Consider the following 26,994-nt stretch of genomic DNA (forward strand, 5'->3'; position numbering starts at 1 on the left):
GACTAGCAGAAGCAGAACGTACTCTGTTAGCAAGTGCTACCGAAGTAAAGTAAATGTCATACGTGACATTTCTTCCTTTCTTCAAGAAGGGCTGAACTAGTTTCATCGCAACATATTCTGAAAGTCTTTCCCCTGCCGGACGAAACTCATGCTTGTCCAGGTAGGAAAAGGCGTTTATTACATATTTTGTATCATTGTCCACGGCTACCCAAAACTTTTGCCCATATTTATCGGGCTTGGACGGCATATACTGCTTAAAAGAATATCGCGCTTTCGCCGGGAACAACTGTTCATCCACCTCAGAATCTCCCTGTTCCTGGACATCGCCTTTTGGCAGAAGGGTACACCCCATTTCTGGGACATAAGGAATGTACCTTGAAACCTTTTGTCCCTGTAGCACCATGAACGCACATTATTGCAATAAATGCTTCTAACTCATCCAGTGTCATCGACCAACTTTCTTCTCCAGTTTGTCTGCGTGCTTCTTTTTCTATGTATGTCTGTATTCTATTCAACATAGGATCATCAATTATTAGGCGCCAAGAACTGGCAACACTGTCATCGCGTGTGATGTTGTACCTTGTTTTTCTTTCAGTACATTTTGCTTAGCAATCCTACCACTTGCAGGATTACCTGGACGTACTACCTCACAACAGGTACTATCTGGAGCAGTAATTGTCGTACCAATTTGTAAAATTAACGATTCCCTTGCATTACACGCACGCTGAACCGAAAGTAGTTTCTGACATGGATTCCCTACCATCATCAGCCAAAGAATCTGACATTTGTGTCTTATCAGAACACTTTCCCTCACTCACTTTTGTTACTTGTTTGATCTGTTGTAACTCACCTTGTACATCACAGGCCCGTTTATGTGAGAAAAAGGAGTCAGAGATGTGGTCACTACAAGATTCATGAGATAAACTACTATCAATTGACGACACAGGAATGAAGTCCTCGTCACCGCTGAGGCTGCTGTCTGACAAACTTCTCGAATCTCCCTCCGATAGCTCACGAAACACTTCCGTGCTTAGTCCTTTCTTTCGTGACATTTTCAAACTCAAATGTCGAAAAAGTTGTCAATTACAGTCCACAATCGACTGAAACTAACTGCACAACAATGACACGTCTAACAGACCGTAAAATTTACTTCAATTATTTGCGCTAAAAATCAATGCGTCATTCCCATCGACTTAGTCAAATAGAAGTCATAACTAGCTGCAAAACTATGGCACGTGAAATGAAGCTAACAGCGCCTCTAGTGTGTACAATTTGAAACACTATATAAAGAATTTGTTTTCCTGGGTAGGCGGATGAGAGGAAGTGAACGAGGGATAGGTGGTGTTGAGGGAGGGGGAGAACGCATTGAGGGGAGGAACAGGAATGCAAACAGAAGAGGGATCATGAACGTCAGTGTAAAAAAGAGGGAGTAAAATGTGCGTAATAATGTCTCTCTCATATACCTAAGGATGGTGGAACAATTGTTCCGAGGGCATTCTAGGGGTATGTGGTAATATCTAAAAATCTATAATCCCTACGAAGGTAATTTTCTCGCAATCGCATCCTTGTTTCAAAAGATTGAAAGTCACAGAATGAAATAAAAATCGTGCGGTAACTAGTAGATAAGCACTGCAATGAAGATGATGGTGGAAAAAATATGTTCCGTTGGACATTCTAGTGTTAAGTAAGGTTCAGTGGCTAAAACGGTTGAAAATCGAAGGGGTATTATGAGCTTCACATATCTCTCAGGGATATCTCCAAAACAGATTTAAGATTTCCTTTAACCAATCCCCAACTAATAATATAATGGAATTTGAAAACGTGCTATACGAGGATGAATCATATAGTAGTTCATATTTGTCCTACAATATAAGAGTATAAAGATAATAAGCTATAATAGCATTCCTTCTAATATAGATTTACTACCTTAAGTTAACCTACTAATACGTATTTACCTACTCGTCATAAAAGAAGTGATGGGGGAGGTACCAATACGCACTTATTTTTAGGTATTGTCTGAAGTTTATACATTTTGGGTTCTACCTTCATTATTGATTTGTCTCTTCCTATTAATAATAGAGGGGCGTCTTCCAGAACATTGACCTCTATTATTTGACTGACTTCTCTTTGGGTATCGATTTCCACGACTGAATCTGTTTGCTTGATTCCGATATTGACCCTGATTTTGTGGATTTTGACAGTCACGGGCATAGTGTGCATATTTACCACAGGAAAACATTGTATGTAATTGATGTTCATATTTTGAAAATTTCGAATTATGTTAGGGCGGGGACCTCTTGTTCCACGTCCTCGAGGATTCTAAAATCGCTGTCCTCCACCATTTATCGATACACTCTGTCGATTAGAACCTAACTTGGGTTGACTAAATTCTAAATTAGAGGGTTCCAGAGGAGCATCAGAGATGGCCCGTAAACCTCTTTGAACCTTTGCAGATTCATACAGTTTAAGTAATCAATCGACTTTGCCGACACTATTCGACTAACGTGTATTAACAAATTTCAAAGCACTGGGTCCAATCCTTTTAATATGTGTCGTTACCGTTCGCTTTTACTCATGTTAGGATCAACTTTATTGCATAATCGTAATACAGCATAAATATATTCAGAGAAGCTCTCATAGGGTATTTTATTGCGTCTTGTCAATAAGGAAAATGGTTCACCTAGACCAGAGGAGGCTCCGAAGGCCTTTCTTAGTTGACATTCGAGATCTTCAAATTTCGCCAGATTCGATAGCAACTCATTCTTCATATGATACCAATCAGCAGCACTTCCTTGCAAGTACGCGGGCAAGTATTTTCGTTGCTCTCCGTCACTCCACATATATAGAGTTGAGCAAGTTATGTACGAGTCAAGGAATTGTAATATGTCTTCATGTAATTTCCCAGAAAAGGGAGGAATGGTGATAGAGGGTAATTTATTATTTAATGTTCTCCCAGCCCTTTCTGAACGTACTTCAGTTTTCATATTAGGCACTCTCCCTTTTACGGGAGAAATATAAGGAAAATGTTTTTTTAGCACTGCTTATTACACTTACTTCGCGTCCTAATGAGACTGCTAATGCTGTTGGCTCCTTTCTCATTCGGATAGAAGTAGCCGGATATATTATTATCAGGGTGGGAAAAAATCACGATTTTTCAAAAAAAAAATATTTTTGCTGATTGTTTGATTTAAATCGATTTTTTGATTTAAATTAAATCTTTTTCTTCGTATAATACAAGTCGCGAAGGGAAGAAAACACATTAGGAATTAGTATTAAACTAATTAAGAGAAAGTATTGGGTTTTGATTTTGAATTAGTTCCCAATCGTTAACCTATTTCAACCTCAATGTTTCTTAAGCATTAAGGAAAAAGTACAGCAATCTATATCAACATGACACTTTTCTTTTCACGAAAGTTACTCATATTTTGCACACGCATATTTTTAAACAATTAGAACTAGCTAGCGCCTAAACCTAACCAACTCACTCTATGACCTATGGAACCCGAAGGTTCAATGTCATGTTCACAAAAGCTCTCCTGACTTCTATCTTTAGTCAACTGCCAGGTTCTATTTTGTATTCTTATTTCTGGGAGATCCATGTTAATATTGTCCTCCCATCTGCGTCTAGGTCCTCCTAATGGTCGTTTTCCGATTGGACTTCCCGTTAAAACTTTGAAAGCGTTCCTGCTTTCTTACATTCTGGATACATGTCCTGCCCACCTGAGCCTCCAAGATTTGATGACCCTAACAATGTTTGGTGAACGGTATAAATTATGCAGTTCTTCATCATGAAGTTTTTGCCATTCCTCATTTCCGTTCCTTTTGGCTCCGAATATTCGTTTCAGGATTTTATTCTCAATTACTTTCAGTCTCCGTTCTTCCCTCATCGTAAGCGAACATGTTTCACAACCATGCAGCAAAACAGGCTAAATTATCGTTTTATATATTTTAAAGCTACAAATTCCTCGACACAATTCGCGACGATAAGAGATTTTGAACTTAATAATAACACGAATTCCCAGCTTTCAGTCGGTATTCAATTTATTCGTAAATACCGTTTTTTGATCCTATATTTTAGCCGATGGCAGAACTTTCTTCGTCTTTATGCGATGAGCTTTTAAAGTCAAAAACTTTCAGCAGGAATTCCAAAATAAAAAATCAAGATGATTAGTTCCAGCAGAAGAAACACTTGATTATTAAAAATATGCTTTGTGTGACGTGAAAAACAGTTCAAATGCGAGTTGTTTTCTATTTAAGACACCTATACATAGCAGGCACGTTTTTATACTTTTCTGTTGGCTATTGTATTTCTTCTGACAATTTTTCCTGCATAGGAGCGGCAAATTTTCTGCGATCACATCGCAGATCGCGGCATGTTCTGCAATTGGGTCAAGTATCCACTTTATCAAAAGTATTATTCGATATTTTAACCTATCCAAAATTTGTCGTATTACGATCCCGAGGAACTTCTGTGTTTTAGTACATAAATTTCGCAGAAAATTTTTAAATCAATTTTTATTTTTTGTTTCGGAGAGGGGATAGGACCTTTCTAAATACGCCCCTACTAGCTGAAAACAAACAAATAGACGTGAACAGAAAAGAGTTTTCATCTTAAATTTCCATGGTGATCTCCCCGTTGGAATAGAAATTTAAAAACCCTGTGTTACAAAGAGAAGAAAGCAGGGTTCACCCGTAATCCGCTCAAACGGGATTTTCCCTGATCGTTCCCTACATGATACTCTTTTCATATTGTGCTTACATGCATTTGAGTCTCATTGTATTTTGATTATTATCTTCCATAATCGAAATGGCAGAAGAGAAACGGGATTTTACTTACTTTCACTTTAAATTAATTCATTTCGGAATTTGATTTATTTCAACGATTTTTAATAAAAAATCAATTGATTTAAATCTTGATTAGAAACGTGATTTAAATCAGACTGATTTAAATCAATCCACCCTGATTATGATTGACCCTATCTGGACCTACAAAATACGAAAGGCGTATTCTATTTTAATTACTTTCTCATTAACACTGTTCATGATTGATTACCTTTCTAACGGAAGATTTATGTTAATCTTTCAACTCTACAATTTTCTATCTACCTTTTTTCGGTCAGTCTGTCCGTATATTGGTATGTCTGTCTATACCAGGAATGCAATACCTTCTTAAGGAAAGCAAGTAGCTTCCTTAGTTGTAAATATATATTCCATCTGTTTTTGTTTTGTTTTTGTAGCAGGGTTTCCGACTATTAATGGATTTTGAAACTACCTTGTACTTGTCTCGACAACTCTTTTTTTCTATTTATTCCTTATATACATATAGATATATTTACTTATTTATTTATTTATGTATTAAACTGTTATTTCTTTCAGAAAGGCTGCTTTCTAATTGAACTTTACGTTAGAAGTTCCTACGCGTATCACTTATTGTAAAACTTATTTTAAGTAAACCTTGCAGTGTGAGATGGTTGAACAAAATTGATCCGGTTTGGAACCATAGTACTTGGATAATATAACTTCATTCGTGCAACATTAACCTTCTTTCCCTGATCTTTCCATTTATCTTCTGTACTACGCACACATTTTTCGTATAATTCTATAGGGTCCTACATATCGAGATCTTGCTAGCTTAGGAGATAATCCAGGTTTAGTTACCAAATTTCTAGAGAGGAATAATCGTTTTCCTTAAAGGTATGGGCCTTTCTATGTTTATCGATTTTGGCTTTTTGTTTTTGCTGTTGACTAATTAAGGCCTTTAGAGCCAATTTTCATATACGACTAAGATTCTTTTTCACTAGTTTTCCATATGGAGTTCGACATGGTGTCTCGAGTTCGATACCTAACACAGTCTTTCTACCAAACACCAATTCAAAAAGAGAGTAGGGATGGTGTACGTGTCTCGCAGTATTGTTCTAAGGCGGTTCTAAGGAATATAAAACAATTCTTTTTAGAAATAGATACATATTTAATCAAAGAGTTCGCCAAAGTATGATTATATCTCTCCACTCGTGAATTTGTTCTGGGATGATGAGCTGTACTAAATTTCTGTTTTATTACTAACATAGACGTAACTTCACGCGTCATTTCCGCTACGAAATTTGAACCAAGGTACTTAGGATATTACGCGGTGGGCCAAAATAACAGATTATATCATCATTTAGAAACTTTGCAACACTCTTAGCTGTTACAGTTTTTAAGGGTCGTGCCACTAAACAATTTAAAAACATACCGACAGCAGTAATAATATATTTATAGCCATAAGAGGAGGGAAGAGGGCCGAACACAACTAAATTGAGTTTATGAAAAGGTACAATGGGCTTGATGGGTTCACGTAATCCTGATGGTTTAGTGGTTGGTTCCATTCGTTCTTTACATTCCCGGCAGGTCTTGATATAATTTTTGATGTCGGCTCCCATCCAGGGCAAATATAATCGCTCATTGACACGAGAAGACATTTTGCGGTCTCCAAGATGTCCTCCTTCTAAACACGAGGTATGTGAGGCGTATAGAACTCTGGGACCATGCTTCGGTGAACACATTACTTCAATTCCTTACCGGATTTGCGATATAAATCATCATCCACCAATACGTAAGGACGAGTTTCAGTATGAGTAGAATCAGTTTTTACTAACTGACGTATTCTATAAAATATTTATCTTCATCCTGAGCTTTAATTACATCATTAACGTCAATTTTCATGTTGTTTATACAAAGTCCCTCTTCTCGATTCGCATTTTCTTCTTGACTTAAAGTCTGTGTGGGATATCTTGACATGCAATCACTATGCCGATTCAAAGGGTTACCTTTTATCGCTTTAATTGTGAAACTATAAGATTCGAGCCTAATTAACCAACGCAAAAAATTCCCTTTTAGATTTTTCATATTTCTCAAATAACAGTCAGCAACTGTCAGAGAATGCTGTGAAGTGAGGTACTCCTATTAAATATTCATGAAAATGCAACACAGCTTGCACCAAACCCACGGTTTCTTTTTCTGGCATTGTTAGGGATTTAGCTTCATGATCGGAGATTTTTTTACTATAGTAAGCAATAGTTGGATTTTCTCCTTTTGTTAACTTGCATCAATACTGCACCAATCCCGTATTCCCATGCAGCTACATACAACTCGGTAGCATCTGCTTCCGGATTGAAGGTAGCCAATACAGAAGCAATGACCAACTTTCCTTTTAGAGTATTGAACGCTTGACATTTCTTATCTCCAAAATGAAAGGACACATTTGTCTTCGTTAAATCTACTAAAGGTTTGGCGATAGCTGAAAAATTTCTGATAAACCTTCGATTGTGACTGGCCATTCCAACGAAGCTATGTACATCATGAACTGATTTAGGTTCGGGAAAGTTTTTGATAGCCTCAATTCGTTTAGGATCTATTTTCACTTCGTCTTTTCCTACTATGAAGCCCAGAATCGGTAATTCAGAATACATGAAATGAGATTTTGATGGATTTTATTTTAAATTGGCTTCTCGAAGGCGAGTGAACACTTTCCTAAGCCTACCTAAGTTTTCATCTATAGATTTTCCAATAATAATCAAGTCATCAAGGTAACATGCTATTATGTCAAATTTTAACCCTTAAAACACTTTATCGATCGTTCTTTGAAATGCTGCTGTGGAAGTGGAAAGTCGTTGAGGAACAACATTAAGGCAAACCATCCGGCACTACAGATGAATGCAGTTTTCAATTTATCCTCTTATCTTAAGGAAATTTAAGAAAAAGAGATCTGAGGTCCATTGAGCATATAAATTAGATGTTTGTGAATAAATCTATTAAGTCGTTGATTAAAGGAAGAGCGTAACAGTCAAGAGATATGATAGAATTCAGTTTTCTAAAATCCACCACGAGCATTTTAGAATTATCTTTTTTATTGACTAAAATGACAGGAGACGTTCATTGTTTTGTTTGAGCAACCTATCTATTTCTTCCTTCATGATCTTAGTATCTAAAGTCTCTCTATAGGGAGGTGAAGATAAGGAGTAGTCGAAATCAACTCTATGCTATGTTCGTATTCGTGCGTTACTGTCATATATTCTATGGAACATGCCATAAGGTCTTGATACTCATTTAATAGATCTATTACCCTTTTCCGATCTTCAAGGGAAAGGGCAGGGGAAATATCAATTTCCTTGTCCATATCATGCTGTATTTTAGATTTTGATTCCTCAACTTTCCCAGAAGAGAGTGGATTGGATTTAACTATGTTTACTCTCGCTTCTGATGTAAGACTACATTGCTTTAAATGTGCTACAACTTGGGATTCGGGTAACTTACATCTCTTTTGCTTAGATTGAAAACTGGGCGTTCAGCTATCCCTGTCTCTTCCATGTAAATTGCGGGTGGTACTAAACATTTACAGAATTTATACAATAGATCATTAGGTTCTACGTAATAGGTTCCAACTAAGGGGTGGCTAACGGTCACTTTTACTAAACCGACCTTTCCAGCCGATATTTGCATACACTCTGTAGTTCTGACTAAAGTCGCAGATGGTCGATTTTCAAGTTATTGATTCGCAGAATAGGGCATTCAGTCTCCAAGTGCTGAATAAGGGGAGCACTTTCAGAAAAGGAGCCTGAATTATTGGGCACTAAACAACTTCGGTTTGTGTTAAATTCCGTACTGGGGACAGATGTTGGACAATCATTTCCACTTATCCTAGGATTACCATTCTTATTATAGAACTGAACATGTGGCAGATTCAGTACTGTTTGTTCTTTTCGGTTTGGAAAATGCTGACATTAAACTTCCTGTTTGCTGCCTTTGTTTGCCTTTGAAATGATAGATTCTAACCCAGTACCGTACGTGTAACGCTGAATGAAGCCTATCCCTAGAACCATTTTTTCGTCCAATTGAGATTGTTTAACTAATGCTACATTTAACCATAGTCAACGAGATCGTCGACCTAGGTTCCTACCTTAAAATTTAACCGAACTACAGAGAGTGGTTGAGTTAACTTATCCCCTAATGTACGTAAACAAATTTTAGCTCGCATCTGCTTAGTTATTGGAAAATTTAACGGATTCATTTTTTCAGGCAACATCGAGATCTGTGAACCGGTGTCCAATAATGCATTAACATTTTTATTAAAAATTATAATGGGAATTGTGGGCATTTCTTGATCACATAATTTGTTCGTGCTCTTTTAACTTTAATAGGTCTACCATTTCTCCCGATTTCACGTTTAGAAGTCCACATGCCTTTAACAAAAGGAATGTTTTCAAAACTCATTTAAGGTTTTGAATGATGAAGTCTTTTTGATTCTCTGGTTTTCCTCTTAATTTCCTTGAGAGATTTAGTATAAATGTCAGCTAGATGCAATAATCGTAACACATGAATGGCTTGATCTATTGTCTATACCTCCTTTAATACTAAGGCCTGAACATAGTTTAAAGGCAACGCCTTATACAGTAAGCGCAATAACTCTCTCTCCCCAGTTTCAGTTCTCAGGAATTTCCAATCTTTTATTAAAGTATAAGCGAAGTTATCGGCTGTGAAACGAGGAGGTAATCGTTTTTTCTTTGTTTTTGTCCCAGCTGATCTTTATGTAAGTCATCAGGAAATGCTTGAGAAAACATTTCTTTTAAATCTTGAAATTGCAACTGTTGAATGTCTTCCTTACGACATACATTACAAAGAGATTATTCAATCACGTTCTGAACTTTACAAGTTTTATTGTGAAATAGAGAGAGTGTATTATTGTTCTCAGTATCCAAAGCCACCATTTCTTCATTTAGCGGACTAGGCGAGTTTACAGTGAAAAGAACGGATACACTAGGAGAAGCAGCAGAATCTGGAATCAAAAAAGACTGTTCGTCACGTACTAATTGATTATATGGAACGTTTACTGAGGGTATCGAAAGAGAAGAATCCACTCGTGAAGTCACCACAGGGGCAACAACTAAAGTATAATTTCAACCTTCCTGATAATTTCTGAAGAAAGAAAAGTTAATGTTGCAGCAGTACCGCCAACACCATACAACGAAATAGTTGGAGAAGAGTCCTCTGAGGGAGGTCCAAACACTACAAAGGGGAGTTTGAACCTCCACCTAACAAGAGCACTGGTTTAATTGGAATTGACGAACGATGAAGCAGGAAGCTCAGGAAATACACTGAAATTAGTAAAATCTGGAGCAGCTTTAAGCTGCAATGGAACATCTCCTATTGGGTACCGTAGAACATCCAGAAAAACTGTCACAGGGGATCGTCTCGCAAATTCTTTATTACATTGAGAGATCAAATTATGATCCCTATCATAATATACATAATTGTCCAGAATATGTCACTTATAAACAAAGACCATTAACTGTGACGTAAGACGGAATATTCTTTTTAAAGACAATCTTAAGTAATTTCTGCACCGGATAAAAATGTCCAGCAGAATAAAGTACATATGTAACACAAAAATGTCCCCATAGGAAAAAAGAAACGTTTAAAGTCTATGTCAGAATATTTCGTTGGAACCGCATGAAAGTGGACTAATGTAATCAAATAATAAGCCAAATAAATAGGTAGATTATAAGAACTTATCGCATCAGACTACGCAAGAGATTAGAAAATCTATTTAAAATGCGATCGTAAGCATCATGAGTTTTCAATTGATATACGGTAAGTTACGCGGAAAGTGAATTTCAATGCTTAATACTGTTTCAGGAGTAATTAAAAGTTATCCCTAATCCACTCATGCAAAACAGTACAATTGGGCAAAGCTTCAAAAGTAATACAAAATGTATTAATAAGAATTGTATTATATCGTATTAAAGTGACAGCACTATAATTCTGAAACAAAATGGAAAATATTGTCAAATACTAGAAAAAAATCAAATTCTGGCAGACAACAAATATATAAGGACTAGTAATCAGCACACTATAATGAAGTATCACTTCATGAACAAAAAGCAAGATACCACGATATGACCACGAGCGAATCACTGCGCATGGCTACAGTATACCGTGATAACCGTATAAACGCTTCTCCAGTTGTATTAATAGATAACAAACTCCTTAACAACCTTCCTTTTTTCCATGATCTTTTTTCTTTTTATTATGGTCAAGAACAGTGAGTTATTTCTTTAACAAAGCTTACAGAATTTGCTAATGTACGGTCCTATTTTAAAAGTAACACTACATGAAGATACAAAAGATGAACTAAGAATTTCAACTATCAAACTGTTACCTGTGTTCATAAGTATTGTTTTTTTCATTTCGTACCCTCCCAATGCTCCGAAATTTTAAGGAACAACTTACTCGAGCTCTTATGATTTAGGAAGTACACAAGCAATGCATCCATATTCTATATAATTTTACAATACTTAATTACTAGATAATAGTAAGGTGCTAAATATTAAGAGTAGGACTGACGTAAATAATACTGTGGATTAAGAGTGGAAGTGCAATATGTGATATTGATTTTAGTATAATTGTAGTGTAGTCTGACTTCGGGTCCCATCATTTCCATTTGTATAGGAATATAGTAAAAAAAACAGAAAATATTGGGTGGTCATTTTTTATTTTGATATAATAAATTAACATTTGCCTATTCTATATCACCTGGAAGAAACCCTCTATGACTTTGTTATATGACACTGTTAATATAAAGCCATTTATATATTACGTAGTCTGAAGCTTATATGGTAATTTTGAAAATGAAATAATCATTTTGAGTTTTAGGTCAAACTTTTATGACGTGTATTATAAATTACAAGATGACGTGTGGTTCTGTAATTTAAATAATATTGTGGATTATTTTCAGTGTTGAGGTATAAAAATCTTACAACGTACTAACTTATTCAAGCACTCATTACAACTATAAAACACATGTTACAACTGTTGTAGTTTATAAAAGCAGATGAAACACGGAATAACCAAAAAGACGCTAAGCCCACATTGTGGTACCCGAAGTTTATCTACTTGCGAGAAGCCACCCTATGAAAGGTGACAAGGGGAGGACCAAACTATATGTTACCACAGTTCCATTTACCTTAAACCTAATTCTGAACTCGCATGTAGGAGTATCCCATTACTACCCTATGAATAGATTTGTTCTTCGGGAAGAAAATTACTAGCTACAATCCACCTTCGGAACTGCATTTTCCAAAGTTTTTTTTCGCACTCGCCGCCTCTTATTCCCATAATTTTAAGAATGCTCCTTAATGACAAACTTTTGTTCTGCATTGGACGAAACGGATTCAAACCTGTACATACCTTAATTAACCTTTATCATTATTTACCCAGTAAATAGTTGGAAAACACTTGTTTACGAAGGCGTTTACCATACTATGCGTTGAGAACAATTTTCATAACAAAATATGGTCACGGGCTAAAAATGAAAACCTATTGACTCTGCCTAAAAGACATTACAATATTGTGGCAGAGCCCATATTTCATATTCATTTCAAGTATATTTTTTATCAATTTCATTTTATTAAAGATTTATATTTTAAGTTTAAGAATTGTAAAATAATAAAATAACACGGAAACGATTATCAACGGCTAAACACATTACATAAATGTAGCAGTCATTACTTTTTAAAATCTTATGTAACAAGTTATTTAGAACACCGTCTTTAGCAAATAGTTTTATGTCTGGGAATTTTATGTCTGGGAGTTTTATGTCGAGGACCAGCACCAGAGGACAAGCAGACCAGAAGCTAAGATGTATGTGTTGCTATCAAATCATTGATTAACAGCTCAATGTTTGGTATGCGATGTGCGATCTGGCAAAACTTCTAATTACTCGTTTTTAAACGCGACATTCACACTTACTTACATTTTATTATGAAAATACACATATCATTTACTGTCGAAGTTTTGAGTTGTTATTTCAATACTAAAATCCCCATAAAATATGAGTCAAGTATTTACTTCTCGCATATTAGTAAACTACGTACCCACTCATTTCAGATAGTGAGTGGAAGGTAACTTCTTTGGTTCACACCAACATCCCCAAAATTTCAGACACGAACCAGGGATGTTGTCAATATTTAATTATGATTATTTCTACTTGTATCTTCATCTGAAGTTGATAATGTAAGCATTGAATGTTGGTAATAGTAATGTGATGCATACATACATACAAACGTTATATATAAACGCACAAACACACTAATATAGGTAGGCTATGTTTTGATTATGTAGTGAAAATGAAAAATGAAATGTTTCAGCTTTACGTCCCAGAGTTTTGCTGGTTAGGCTAAACGAGACGGTGATGATGAGTGATGAATGAAATGGTGGAATGAAGAAAGTGGGAGGAAACGGGAGAACCCGAAAAACCCCACGCACACGGTGTTTGTCCACCTGATTATGTAGTGAGTTGATATATAAATACTGTTCTATATTTAGGACTCTGAAAACTACAACATACTTCAAACTACTGTATTTAAAGATATACGCTGTAGATAACTATTACATGTACATTATCACGGATATTCTTCAAGACACGAGGAGTTTCTTTCATTCAGGTAAGTACATTGTATCTTTAAAGGATATACATTTTTTTAAAATGTAACAATATCTGTAATATGAAATATGTAGTATACACGAACAAAGTAGAAATATGTTGTAAAATGCTATGTAGGTAAATTGTGGATTGTGAAGTTTGACAGGGTGTCTGGATAGATATACGGTGTTTACGCGCATAATAGAAGCACGTTTTGCAGCAATGTTTAATGACAAAATCGAACTGCAACTATTACTTGAGGAAAATTGGCATTCGATTATCGCTACGATCAAAACAAATTCGAATTTTGATACATACAACATGGTGTCAAAATAAAAATAAAATACAGCCTACATATGGTAAAATATTAAAACTTGTAAAAATTGAAGTCTTGATTAATATGCAAGAGTGAATTTTCCACTCCAGTAAATCGCACTCGAACACGTAATGGCCGGCCACGCTTTCTTCCGACTACCGTAATGATTTACGTCAATAAACTGAACGGGAAAATCACGTAGCAACGAAAGTTGTTTGTGTCGCTTTGACGGCAGGAGCTGTCTGCCAGCCAGAAAGTGAGTTTTGGAATTACAACCACATGTTTGAAGCCCTCAGGAATACGATGAAAAGCCAGAGCAGGCGATGTTGTTGTAATCAAGTGCCATGCTGGGATGAGTCGTACTCTTAGTGAGGCGCACAGAATGGAGAGTGGAAGTGGATTGCCTGTTCTATGTTGACAGATATTTTTGCGATGTTACGTGCCAGAAAGCAAAAAAAAAATTTTCTTTCCCGGACTCGCTCAAGATAAACAGCTTAGAAGAAAGCTTCCTTCCCAAAGTCGAAAATCCCGTACCGATGCAGGAAATTTTTGTTTGTATATATTGACTTGACATGTAAGATGCGACTATTTTTAGAGGGCGACTATTATGCTAGTAAACACGGTAACTGTAATACGGTAAAGAAACTAATTGCATATTATACTTAAATATTGTAGAGTTCAAGTTGTCTTCGTGAAACGCTAATATCATATGATTGGCAATTCCTTCATGTCATTATAGAAATATTATAATTATTTAGTAATTAGTATTAATTTATGATATCGTATTAATGAATACCAAAGAACTACTAATTTTAAATAAAGAAAACGAAACTTTATGTACCTTCTCCAGAAGTAAGATCGGATAATCCCATTCCATGTTTCATAAGTAATGTCCTTTTCCAATTTACTTCTGCTGAAACAATTTGTACATAGTTGAAAACGTGATACAAAAATGGTACGAAAACATAAAATACTACTACATTTTCGTTATTATATAACGTGAACAAGTAAATTTTTGCATATATCAGGGGTGATCAACTGAAACCTGTTCGTTCAATTTATTATTGGGTTAGTGTATAGGAGGATATTGTTGTGTGTAATGGCGAATGTCCCTGTGTGTTGGGGGTAGGGATATCGTTGATACGTGTTTCCGTTTGGCAGGTATAACAAGTGAAAGATGGCGTTGGAATTCCCCAATCCGTCCAAAGGTGACCAGCGTGCTGTCATCCAGTTTCTGAGTACCGAAGGTTCTCAACCAGCTAAAGTGTTCAGGCGCATGAAAGACTTGTACGGCAATGCATGCGTCTTCAAAACAACAGTTGTGGACTGGGCCATAATGTTTCCGAAGAGACGTGAACAAACCACTGATAACCCCCGTTTTGGAGAAGCCCGTGGTGTTGCCACAGAAGACACGCGTGAAAAGGTGAATGCGGTTATAGCTGCGGATAGACGCATTAGTATTCAATCCATAACAAACGGGTTAAACATGAGTTATTGTACTGGTCAGAAATTGTGAAAGATCTCGGTTATAATGAAGTGTGAGTGCAGTTGAACCCCAGGGTGTTGACGGAATACTAAAATTTGGAGCGTATTGGTTGCGCCATTGAACATTTCCCACGTTACCATTTGGAATGTAACGACATCTTGCTGCACATTGTTGCTGAGGATGAAGCCTAGTGCCATCATTTTGAACCTACTTCAAAGCCTTGCAGTAGGCAGTGGAAACACGCCTCATCTCCAAGTCCCAAAAAGTTCAAGGCGATACCATCTGCGGGGAAAGACGGTATGGTGTCTGTCTTTTTTGATTTCCATGGACCATTATTGTTCGACTTCGAGGAACCAGTACAGTACATCAACGCCGCACGCTACTGTCAGACCTTGACACAGTTACAGAGAGCCATCAAAGCAAAAGGGCTAGTTTATTGACTGCTGGTGTCATTGCGTTGCATGACATGCGCGTCCAAGCGTTGCAAACCTATTGCAGGATTTGTTTGAACGATTCTAGTGGGAAAAGGTGCGTCATTCTATCTACAGCGCTGACTTTTACCTTGTAACTTTCATATCTTCGGGCCTTTAAAGAAGGCATTGAAAGGTCAGAGATTTCGGTCTGACGCTGAGGTTGAGGAACTGTGCGTGATTTGTTTCATAGTGAGCCGTCCAAATTTTACATGGACGTATTTGTAACTTAGTGACACAGTGGGAGAAGTGTGTCAACGCTCATGGTGATTTCTTCTGAACAATATTTTTACTGCACGCTAACCATAGGCACCTCTATATAGTGTACATTTTTCCGCTCGAAATAAAATATATTTCATGAATTTTGACCAGTGAATGGGCTTCAGTTGATCGCCCCTTACACACACACATATATATATATATATAGAATATATATATATATATATATATATATATATATATATATATATATATATATATATATATATATATATATATTCTATATATATATATATGTGTGTGTGTGTAAGGGGCGATCAACTGAAGCCCATTCACTGGTCAAAATTCATGAAATATATTTTATTTCGAGCGGAAAAATGTACACTATATAGAGGTGCCTATGGTTAGAGGTATTTTCTTATACATAATTTGAAATTACGCCAAAATTACATGAGAATAAAAATAATAATGATATAAGTGAAATGTACCAGATAAAAAAATAAACAACATATCTAATACCACTTATTATATTTTTGATGGGTACTGAAATGCCGATGATATAAATCCTAAACTGAAATTTTCGTAGAGTTGAAGTTCAAAATTAATGGAATGAAATACAATCTTTAAGTTTTCCGTCCTACAATTAGGCCCGCCCGCTAGGCTAAAGACTGATGATATGAAATGAATGAAATAGTGGAATGAACTAAGTGGGAGGAAACTGGAGAACCTCAAGTAAACCTAAGCACAAGGTGTTTGCCCACCATTAAGCTTACTTGGCGCGATCTGGGATCGAACCAAGCACACCATGAATTAGAAGTGAACGGTCTACCAGTGCCCAACTCGGTCCGAAGAAAATTAATATCCTACTGGAAATTTAATTTTTCTTATGTTATCCTCTAAAAGGAATACCATGTACTGTTTTGTATTTCTGTGTATTATGCATTATAATACACATAATTAAAATTTAAAAAATTGAAATACAGCATCTATAGCAAATAGTGATAGTACCAATTGATTTTTACTCTTTTCTAAGACTGAGATCAATAAAATTCCCAATGCGTGGAATCAAGATAGAATTGAATAAAAGGGAATTATACCTATAGTTAAATTTATATTGGCTTAAGTACCCTCTCTCTCTCTCTCTCTCTCTCTCTCTCTCTTACTCTGTATAACAGGTGAATAAACTTAAAGTAGTAGATGCCGTTCGTACATGCGCGTATGACGCTACCATGGGCATGTCAGACATGTTGTATATATAATTTTGACATCTGGCAACACGAATAAATGCAGACCGTCAGCAAGTGCCGGTAATATCACAGTGTACCTTTGGTAAGCATGTTTAGTTTTGTGCCAAACAAAGAGCACATGCGAGAAGCTCTGTTTTTCTGCTTCCATTTGAGGAAATCGGTTGTCGAATCACATCGAATGTTTGTTGTGTCATGTGGTAAAGTGCTGTATCGGAAACATCGTGCTGAGTTAGGTTTCGTTGGTTCAAGGAGATGATAATTTTGACCTAGGAGACAAGAAGCGTGAAAATGGGCCCGGGAACTTTGATCAACGTTAATTGGACACTCGTTACAACGAGGACCATGCCCAATCTCAAAAATGCTTGTCGATCAATTGAGTATTACTCAAGCAACCATTCCCATGCGTCTACGTGCCATGGGAAGTTCGGAAAATGTGTGCCTCATTAATTGACTAGTGGGCAGCTGGAAAAAGACGCCAAAACACATGAGAAAACGTCGTTCCTGCCTGGGATTGTGACGGAAGATGAAAGGTGGATGTAATTCTGGAATCGTAAATTCAAGAAATTCTGGCTTGATCCCGGCCAAACTTCAAGGTATTCCTCTAGAGACAAAATCGCTTCGGACGAAAGACGATACTGTGTTTTGCTAGATCATCAGAGTATCGTCATTAACAAGAAGACGTTATTAAAAATTCCGTCATTTGTTTCATTTATCATGAGATTCTTAAGCTAATAAATAATAAAATGTGTATTTATTTCATAGTAATTATTTTTCGTACACATGAGAACAGAAGAACAAGATTTAATCATTTACCTATTACTCACTATATACGTGAGAAAAGTACTGCCTTAAACTTGGCATTTTAACATCCTTTTCATTGTTCTGCATATTGTGTACAAATGTAATCCTTTCAAGCTTGATATCCATAATTGGAGCGGATTTTAGGCAAAAATAATTCATTATGTACATATATATCTATCGTTTATATAAATCCTGTTATCCATGTTTAACTTTTATATTTAAAAATTATATTTATTGTGAAATCCACCATTTTTGGTGAGAGCATACGGTCGTTGTATCATTTTCAATGTTTTTTCGACCTTCATACTTCACTGTAGCCACCGCTTGACTACAGTAAACTTATACGATCATCAATTTAGATTCTGTTGCTCATGTTCCTCAAGTTTCAAGTTATTAAAAAAAGCTAAGTTGAAAAAATTGAACTGGTAGCCAAAAAACTAAGGAAATATGAACAAACGTATACATTTTTAGTAGCGTGCATTCCGTGTGTAGCGTTTCATTCGAAAACATACTTACATCGCACAGAGTCAATGCAGGTACTGGTATTGTAGCAAATAGCAGCTCTGATCGTAGGCTTGCTGTGCTGCGTAAAATGAAAAGCCTGATCGAACACACGTCATATGAGATCCTTTGACCCTCACTTTCACACTCTCTTCCTCTGATTTACAAATTGCATACAATTTCGTTCCAGAGGACTTAGATGTGTGATAACACTAGTTAACAAATTTAAACTTTTTGTTTGTTACATGAGAAAAATCACCTGATCTTAAAGGAACTTTTTGCGCTGAATTCGAATATGCACTCGGTTTTCCCGTAACAGTTCTCCATCAAGTAAAGTTTTCCCGTAACAGAGGGATTTTCGGGAAATTCCCTCAAAAATATCCGTTTTTCAGATATTTTTCCCCTAGCTCCTGTCCCCTTACATATAGTAACATAGAAATTATACATAAGTATACCTTGATTTATATTTAATAAACCCTAAAAGTTTCGTAAAACTCGCTTTTTTTCTTTCTAGAGAAATAAATATATTTGTATGTATACTGTGTGCACTGTTTATTCTGCTTTCAGATGCTTTCAGATCTCCTGAGTTGATGTAAAAACGATTTGTTTATTACTACAAACACAGACATAAAAATGAAAATTTACAATAGTCAACAACACACTTGTATTGCTCTCGGTAAATTAGAAATGTGTATAAAAATAGAATGTACTTCCAACGTATATTTTTTTTAAACGTACAGTATACGTATATCTTAATACATATATATACAATTCTCCAAATTTTTTCGTTTTGTTCATGAAATGGTTATCAATATTTGTTATCAAATGTAACAGAATGCAAAAGAAAGAAAGAATGGAATACAGACTCATTGTTGACAACAATGAACTAATGCAGTATGAATTTTCCACTAAGGTATCGTTTCCCCCCTCTCCCCGCGTATTTCTTTCTTTCCTGTGTTCATGACACCTGGTGAGGGAGTTTTGTACATTTTTATATTGACATGTGGTTTAACACTACTTCACTTTCAAAGTTGTATTTGCTGCTAAGAGTGCTTTCATGTTCGATCTTAACGGCATTATACCCAACTAAGACCAGAAGTTTAGTTTGTGATCAGTACAATGGCGTCAAGAGGACGGCGTTCGTGTGTTAACTCACCAAATAGTTTTTGTTATGTGTGTGGCCAGTGTAGATCCATTACGCCATCGGTGAAACTAGCAGATAATATATATTTCGGATGTCGTGTGGGAGATCAGGACAAAACTTGGGCACCCAACATAATTTGTGCGTCGTGCTAAGTCACTTTACTTGCATGGGCCAAAGGGAAACGGAGGTTGATGAAATTTGCTGTACCAATGGTGTGGAGAGAACCCACCAACCATCTGGATGATTGTTATTTTTGTCTCACAGTAGTTAAGGGACATTGTAAAAAAAGCAAATACACAATAAGTTATCCCAACGTTAAATCCGCAATTAGACCTATTCCACACGAGGATGACCTTCCACTTCCCGAGCCCCCCACCAACTGGGAAGAGATATGGCCAAAAGACTCTGATGATGATCATGACCTTGATGAACCATCGACATCAACATGTACATCCAAGGATCCAACGTTCATCCCTGACTGTGTTCGCGAGCCACATTTCATCCGGCAATGTAAACTTAATGACCTAGTCCGTGATTTGCACCTGACAAAACAAGAGGCGGAACTTCTGGGATCAAGGCTTCAGCAGTGGAACTTATTGGATGCAGAAACGAACATATCAGTGTACAGGAAAAGGCGTGTTCAATTTTCAAGCTATTTCTCAATGCAAGATAATGGGTGCGTATGTACGGATATTAATGGGTTGATGGCGGAGCTAGGAATTCCTTACGTTCCAGAAGAATGGAGGTTATTTATCGACGCGTCAAAGGTCAGCTGTCCTTTTACATAATGGAAATAAAAAACCTTCTATACCACTTGCGCACTCAGTGAAGATTAAGGAATCCTATGACACCATGTCAACTTTGCTAAATCTTATAAATAACAAGGACCATTGTTGGCAAATATGTTGTGATCTCAAGGTAGTTGGTATTTTATTAGGACTGCAGTGCGGTTACACGAAGTACCAATGTTTTTTATGTTTATGGGATAGCCGAGCTGATGACAAACATTATGAAGTGAAGCAATGGGAACCTAGAGTGAATTACGTACCTGGAGAATGCAAATACGCTCCTTTGGTAGATCCTAATAAGATATGACTACCGCCACTTCATATCAAGTTAGGACTTATGAAAAACTTCGTCAAAGCCATGGACACATCTGGTGAAGGTTTCAAGTATTTGCGAGATAAGTCCCCTAACCTGAGTGATGCTGAGATTTGAGCGGGAGTGTTTATTGGTCCCCAAATTAGGAAATTAATGCTTGATGATAGCTTTGACAGCAAGTTAAACAGTGCTGAGCTAGCTGCCTGGACAGCATTTAAGTGTATTGTGCGCAACTTTCTTGGCAATAACAAAGCTGAGAGTTACACAGAAATCGTACAGGACATGATACAGAAATACAAAGAGTTGGGTTGTAGGATGTCTTTAAAAATCCTTTTTTTGCACTCCCACCTCAACTTCTTTCCTGCTAACCTAGGTGCTCTCAGCGACGAACGGGGGGAAAGATTCCACCAATATATAATGGCAATGGAGAAAAGGAACCAGGGACGATGGGATCCTTCAATGATGGGGGACTATTGTTGGGGTCTTGTTAGAGAATGCAACATTTCTTACAAAAGAAAGAAGTAGTGTACGTTTTTGTTACCCATTGGAAGTTTCATATATTGTGATAGTTTTGATTGTCTTTTCATGACCTTTTGGTACATTTGTATTATTGTTTATTGTAAATTGTCACACTTGTAAATTATATTGTAGATTATGTTTATTCATATATTCCAAATGATACTAACGTATACTTTCTATTGTTTTGTTTGGGTTGTTGGGTTGTTCTTTTTTATATATTATTACTGACGTAGTATTTCGCAATACTCGGGTCTTGCATTTACAGTACGGGGTATTTATTATCCATCTGATATATTTGCGGTCTTGGAAGGGTCTTGGGAGGTCGAGGGAGTTTCCTCAATTTACGATAATACAGTGCAGATGCAATCAAAAGAAAACCTAAAATAATATTAACAAACAATCCCACTACTAGAGATATAATATATCCTAAGCTCTCATTAAACGTATGGGTACTATAGAATGCCTTATTTCTTCATTTGTTTCATAACTAGTTATTGGCGTTGGAACTTTTTCCGGTTTATACTTTAATCATGATGATGGGACTATATATGAAACTTTGACCATTAAAGTTTTCAAAGAAAGGCTTGGGAATTTAGAAGTCAAAGTTGTGTTTTTATACATTACTCTGCAATCACAGCCTAAGTGCACAACACTGCACCTCTTTTAGGGGTTGAATGGAATGGGATATCTACCGTTGGACACGAAATAGTGAAATAGTGAAATAGTTCTTCTTCTATTAAAAGAGATACTGTTGTGAAAATTTATATAAGAAATTGACAAATCTTTCGAATGATTAAAGCATTTCAATTTACAACATTCATCGATATCTTTGGTTCTACCAAATAATTGAGCCTTAATACAATCTATGTATTGTAACATGTGAACAGGGTGGTGGTTAAAATACACAAAAGATCAGTATGAATATTACAATTAGTATAAAAGGTCTGATCGGTGGTCCTTCGATAAACAATAAACAATGGTGGTACATCTCGATGACAAATTTGGTAATGTTATCTAAAGGCAAGAGGGGAATAATATATGCACTGTTATTAGCAGAAAGATCAGTAATCGGAAGTTTGATTCCTAACAGCATAATGAGGTGATATAAGACATTCGGCCAATGGATAATTATAAATAGATGCGGGGTCTGACTGTACTATTTTAGTGTCTTTCACTTTTGTAGCAAACAAGATTGAATTCGTTGAACTGCAAAAGACAACTCAGTCAATTTAATTAGTTGTGGGTGAATCATTCTTCTTTGGCAACCAACCAATAGTTTGTCAAATTCAGCATCGGACTTTAACTGGCGACTAGCCAATTGGAAAAATCAAAGCTCATTTTCATATTGAAATATCCTATTGTAAATATAATCCAGATTATCCTTAGTCAAGAGCAAGCCTTTAATATGCAATCTTGTGATAGTATGAAAGAAGGATCCTCTAGAGGGGTCATCGGCTGATATGGTTTCAGACAAAATACTCTGATCAAAATTCTTGAATTCTAATTGTTCCATGATTGCATGCTGTTAAGTGAATTTTGTGAAAATTACTACTGCCGATTCATAGAGATAGGTGAGTCAAAGGGAACAATAAATAATCCACTATGCGCTAACGTAGGAATAGTCAATGATTGACACAAAGGTTATAGATGACACAAAGTCCAGTTTAATTTCTGAATCTGCATTATTTTGAGATTTCGTTTGTGATAGAATGGGATACAGTTGTTTGCAGCAACAGTAACACATAACATAAAGGCATAGAGCGAATATGACGACCGACAATAGAGTATACGATGCAATTTCAGCAATATCATGTAGTAGCGTTGTTTTCGCGGGAGTGGGCATCAAGATAAGGATAGCTATGCCTAAATGATTTCTTTGTTTATAGCCAATCAATAAAATAAATAAGGATAATATGAGATTCCATGTGTACAATATTGATAAATAAGGTCTATTGAATCGAATTCTTTCTAAAGATATGTCTTGAGTGCTTAAAATTTTATTTGACGACAAGGTTGTCGAAATTTTGAAATGTGGAACCCGTCTAAGCATTGATTGAGATGAGTAAATTCATAATTTTCAAACGTTGACCTCTTCAGTTTTAAGTTCGAAACTTGGGTCGAAGAGGCAGGAATTTATGATTTTTAATTTCTAAATCCGTATCGTTAATTTCAGGACAGGGGAAGGAAGGAGAAATTTCATGATTGCCTTACACTCACAAGGTAATAATAGTTGGTAGGCTCCTGGCATAGTAGAATTAAGTTGTAATGTCCTTTTATACCTGGGACATTCTAAATGAATTTCATTAAAGGGGTTAGTTAATGAATATAAGCCAGGCCTTACTTCCGTAGTCAATAAGGCATTTGTTTCCTCACATCGAAATACACAATATTTACTAATTACGGCTACTGAGGCTGAATGAAACAGAGTTCTTGCACAACTCGGTGAACGCAAATTATCTGAAGATAACTTGGAATGTAACATAATTCCCTACTCTTAGGACCACAGGCAGATAATCTATCAGTTGCTAATACTGAAATATCACTGTCTCCTTTTACAACAATTGTAGGTTGATGCGAAATTAAACACGTGGTGTTACCAAACTTATACGGATCTGTTATCGGCTCGTATACTTCAACATTACCTGTATTTCTGGTAATAAGGACTTTAATTATTACACTCAAATTATTGGTTTCATAATGACACGACGCAATAGGAAGTGTATAATATTTCATCAGATCTGTTAAAGGTATTGCTAACATATAAGAATATCGTCTTAATTTATGGCAATGGAGAAAAGGAACCAGGGACGATGGGATCCTTCAATGATGGGGGACTATTGTTGGGGTCTTGTTAGAGAATGCAACATTTCTTACAAAAGAAAGAAGTAGTGTACGTTTTTGTAACCCAATGGAAGTTTCATATATTGTGATAGTTTTGATTGTCTTTTCATGACCTTTTGGTACATTTGTATTATTGTTTATTGTAAATTGTCACACTTGTAAATTATATTGTATTATATTTTATATATGTGTTTCTGGTAATAAAGCAAAACGTTTTACCTCAACTTAAGAGATCTGAAAGCATTACTATAAGGTGCAATAAACAGTACACAGAGTATACATACAAACATATTTATTTCTCTAGAAAGAATAAAGCGATTATTACGAAACTCGGAGGGTTTGTTAAATATGAATCAAAGTATACTTAGGTATAATTTTTATGTTAGTATATGCAAGGGGACAACATCTTGGGGTGTAAAATAAACGAAAAGGGAAATGTTTGAGGGATTTTTCCGAAAATCCCTCTGTTGCGGGAAAATCGTACGTGATGGAGAAAAACCGAGTGCATATTCGAATTCAGCGCAAAAAGTTCCTTTAAGAACAGGTATTTCCTTTTTTGTAACAAAACCTTTGTTAACTAGTGTAAGTGATAAAGGTAATGAGATTTAATCATTTCCGGTGGACCGGTTACTTGATCAACTTACATTAGTGTTAACATTTTACAAACCGTGAACTTGCGTGTTTAATTTGTAAATGGCGACTTTTCAAAATCCGCTGGTTGATTTCAAAAACTTGTCACCATGAGAACATATTTTTATGTTGATTGTGATATATTATACATTATGCCGTAAAATTTTCCCTGTTGTTGCCGTCATTGTTTCATTCGTTTTATATAACAAATTTGCAGACACTACTAAACCGATTTCAGAAATGATTTTACTGTTGGAAAGCGTGTCTAGTGCCAGTTATAATACGGTATCTTTTGTATCAATAAATTGACCCTCGGGTGCATGGGTTCAATATTTTTTTGTTTCGTAATGTTTTTAGAAACTCTACCAAACCGATTGCACAGAGTCATTTCATTATTTTGGTAGCTGGTAATGTCAGTGGTGATATGCTACAATCTATTCCAGAACAGATCTCCTCCACTGGATGTGTTACTTTTAATATGTATAAAACGTTCAGAACCTACTGAACCAATTTCACAAATTCTTTCACTGTTAGAAGTTTATTTAATACCAGAGATGGTATACTGAATCTTATTCTGAAGTATTTGTAGACGGGGGAGGTTAATTTTTAATTCTCTATGTATAGGAGGAAATGATATAATACTAATGAACTTATTTAAGATCATTTCGTCGGTAGAATGTTTATTTTATAGTGGCTATGTTATATTTTTCACGGAATTTGAGCGATACAAGTGTCATTTTTGATCCGTTAAATAAAGGTAATATTTAGACCCTATTGAACCCATTTCTGAAATTATTACGATGTTGGAAAGATTATCTTGTTTCACTGCTGGTATGAGGTACCGTATTCCTGAAGCCCTACTTTTTTATTTCTCATGTGTAAGAATCCGTGTCACTAAGTATTGTAAATATATTTAAAATTGAGATGTTTAAAGCTACATAAAGTATTTATATACAGGTACAATAGTAATTACATTTTAATCCTTTTAAAAGTAAATATACAATACAATATTCTAAACAAGTATATGTACAATATATAGTTAGTCAAGATATACGTTGATAGTTGTAATATAGTAAGTATATTGTAAAGGATATCAGGCTTAACGCAAATTTTGAATTCTCCCTGTATGTTATTGTTATTCGACAAATCATAAATTGTAATACTTTAATAATAAAGAAGAGACTTTCCTATGTTGTCACCTTATCCTAATGCAAAGTAATGGAAACAATTCTCTTTCTAGTTTTTGTAATTTCCTCAAAACAAAATCAGCCACGACGTTTCAGCAACTCATAAACTTCCCCATTAAACAAGATAATTTTAATGAGCTAATCATCCAAGTGCAGAGCAACAGGAAGAAACGAAAGCAGGAAAGTGGAAAAATACCAGGAGAGAAGGGGCTCTCGAGGTGAGAAGTGTGACAGAAATACCAGGGAACACACTTTTGGACCGCCATTTCAAAGAGTCGTCTTGACTGCTATTAGAAGACTGTTGGCACGCCTGGATAGTTACCATGCATTTCATGACAGAGGTGTAGTTCTAAGAGGGCCAGGACATCAAGACGCTGTTGCAAATAACACGAGAGGCACTTGACTCTCAAATGTGAGGTCCGGGATCGATAATAGAATAAAACACTCAACCGATTGGAAGATTAGGCATCACCAAGCATAAAAAAGGTTAATCTCATAGAAATGACTGAGGTGCAGTGAAACCTTTACTTCCCTAACCTTTGTGTCTTTCTGATCCTTTCTATTGAATATATGCATTTCATTTCACTCGTCCCCAATTAAATATTTAAGCGATGTACTAATAAGATCCTTCTGTACTTTCTCTCTCGCGACGCGAAGTGCTATTTTCGCATTCATTTAGAAAGAATTTATTATTGAGGAAATTAAAATTGACTATAACCTCAGAGGACAGTACAGCAGGAATATAATGTACAGAGTACATAGATTCTCAATATCAAGTATTCATTCAAGATCAACTTATTTTACGCAACTAAGAAAATGAAGGCTGGATGCCACTTGTAATTTCTTCCTTGATACTACAATATTGAAGATCAAACGGGTGAAAATCGGAATTTATCATTCTAATTTATTTTAGTTTATAAATTGTTACTGAAATGTTTCTCAGCGTGAGTAACCTTCCTACGATCAACTCGTTTCACGCAATTGAGAAAAGTAAAGTTTGATGCCACCAGCAATTTTGCTCCCTCAAGTTAATTTCATGGTCAAGCAGAGAAAAATCGAAAATTATCCATAGTAGC

General features: G+C 35.9%; 1 protein-coding gene across 1 annotated transcript in view; it reads right to left on the bottom strand.

Moving 5' to 3' along the window:
* LOC145682882 (uncharacterized) overlaps nucleotides 1-26,994 on the bottom strand; it is a 562,787-nt gene that overhangs the window by 138,719 nt on the left and 397,074 nt on the right. The window contains exon 3 of the mRNA XM_081754246.1: nucleotides 14,614-14,685. Within this exon, the coding sequence (XP_081610372.1) occupies nucleotides 14,614-14,685 (72 nt within the window). The remainder of the gene's footprint in view (nucleotides 1-14,613; nucleotides 14,686-26,994) is intronic.

The sequence above is a fragment of the Thermobia domestica genome, chromosome 4 (assembly GCF_964235325.1).
Source record: "Thermobia domestica chromosome 4, izTheDome1.hap1.1, whole genome shotgun sequence".
Classification (NCBI taxonomy): Eukaryota; Metazoa; Arthropoda; class Insecta; order Zygentoma; family Lepismatidae; genus Thermobia; species Thermobia domestica.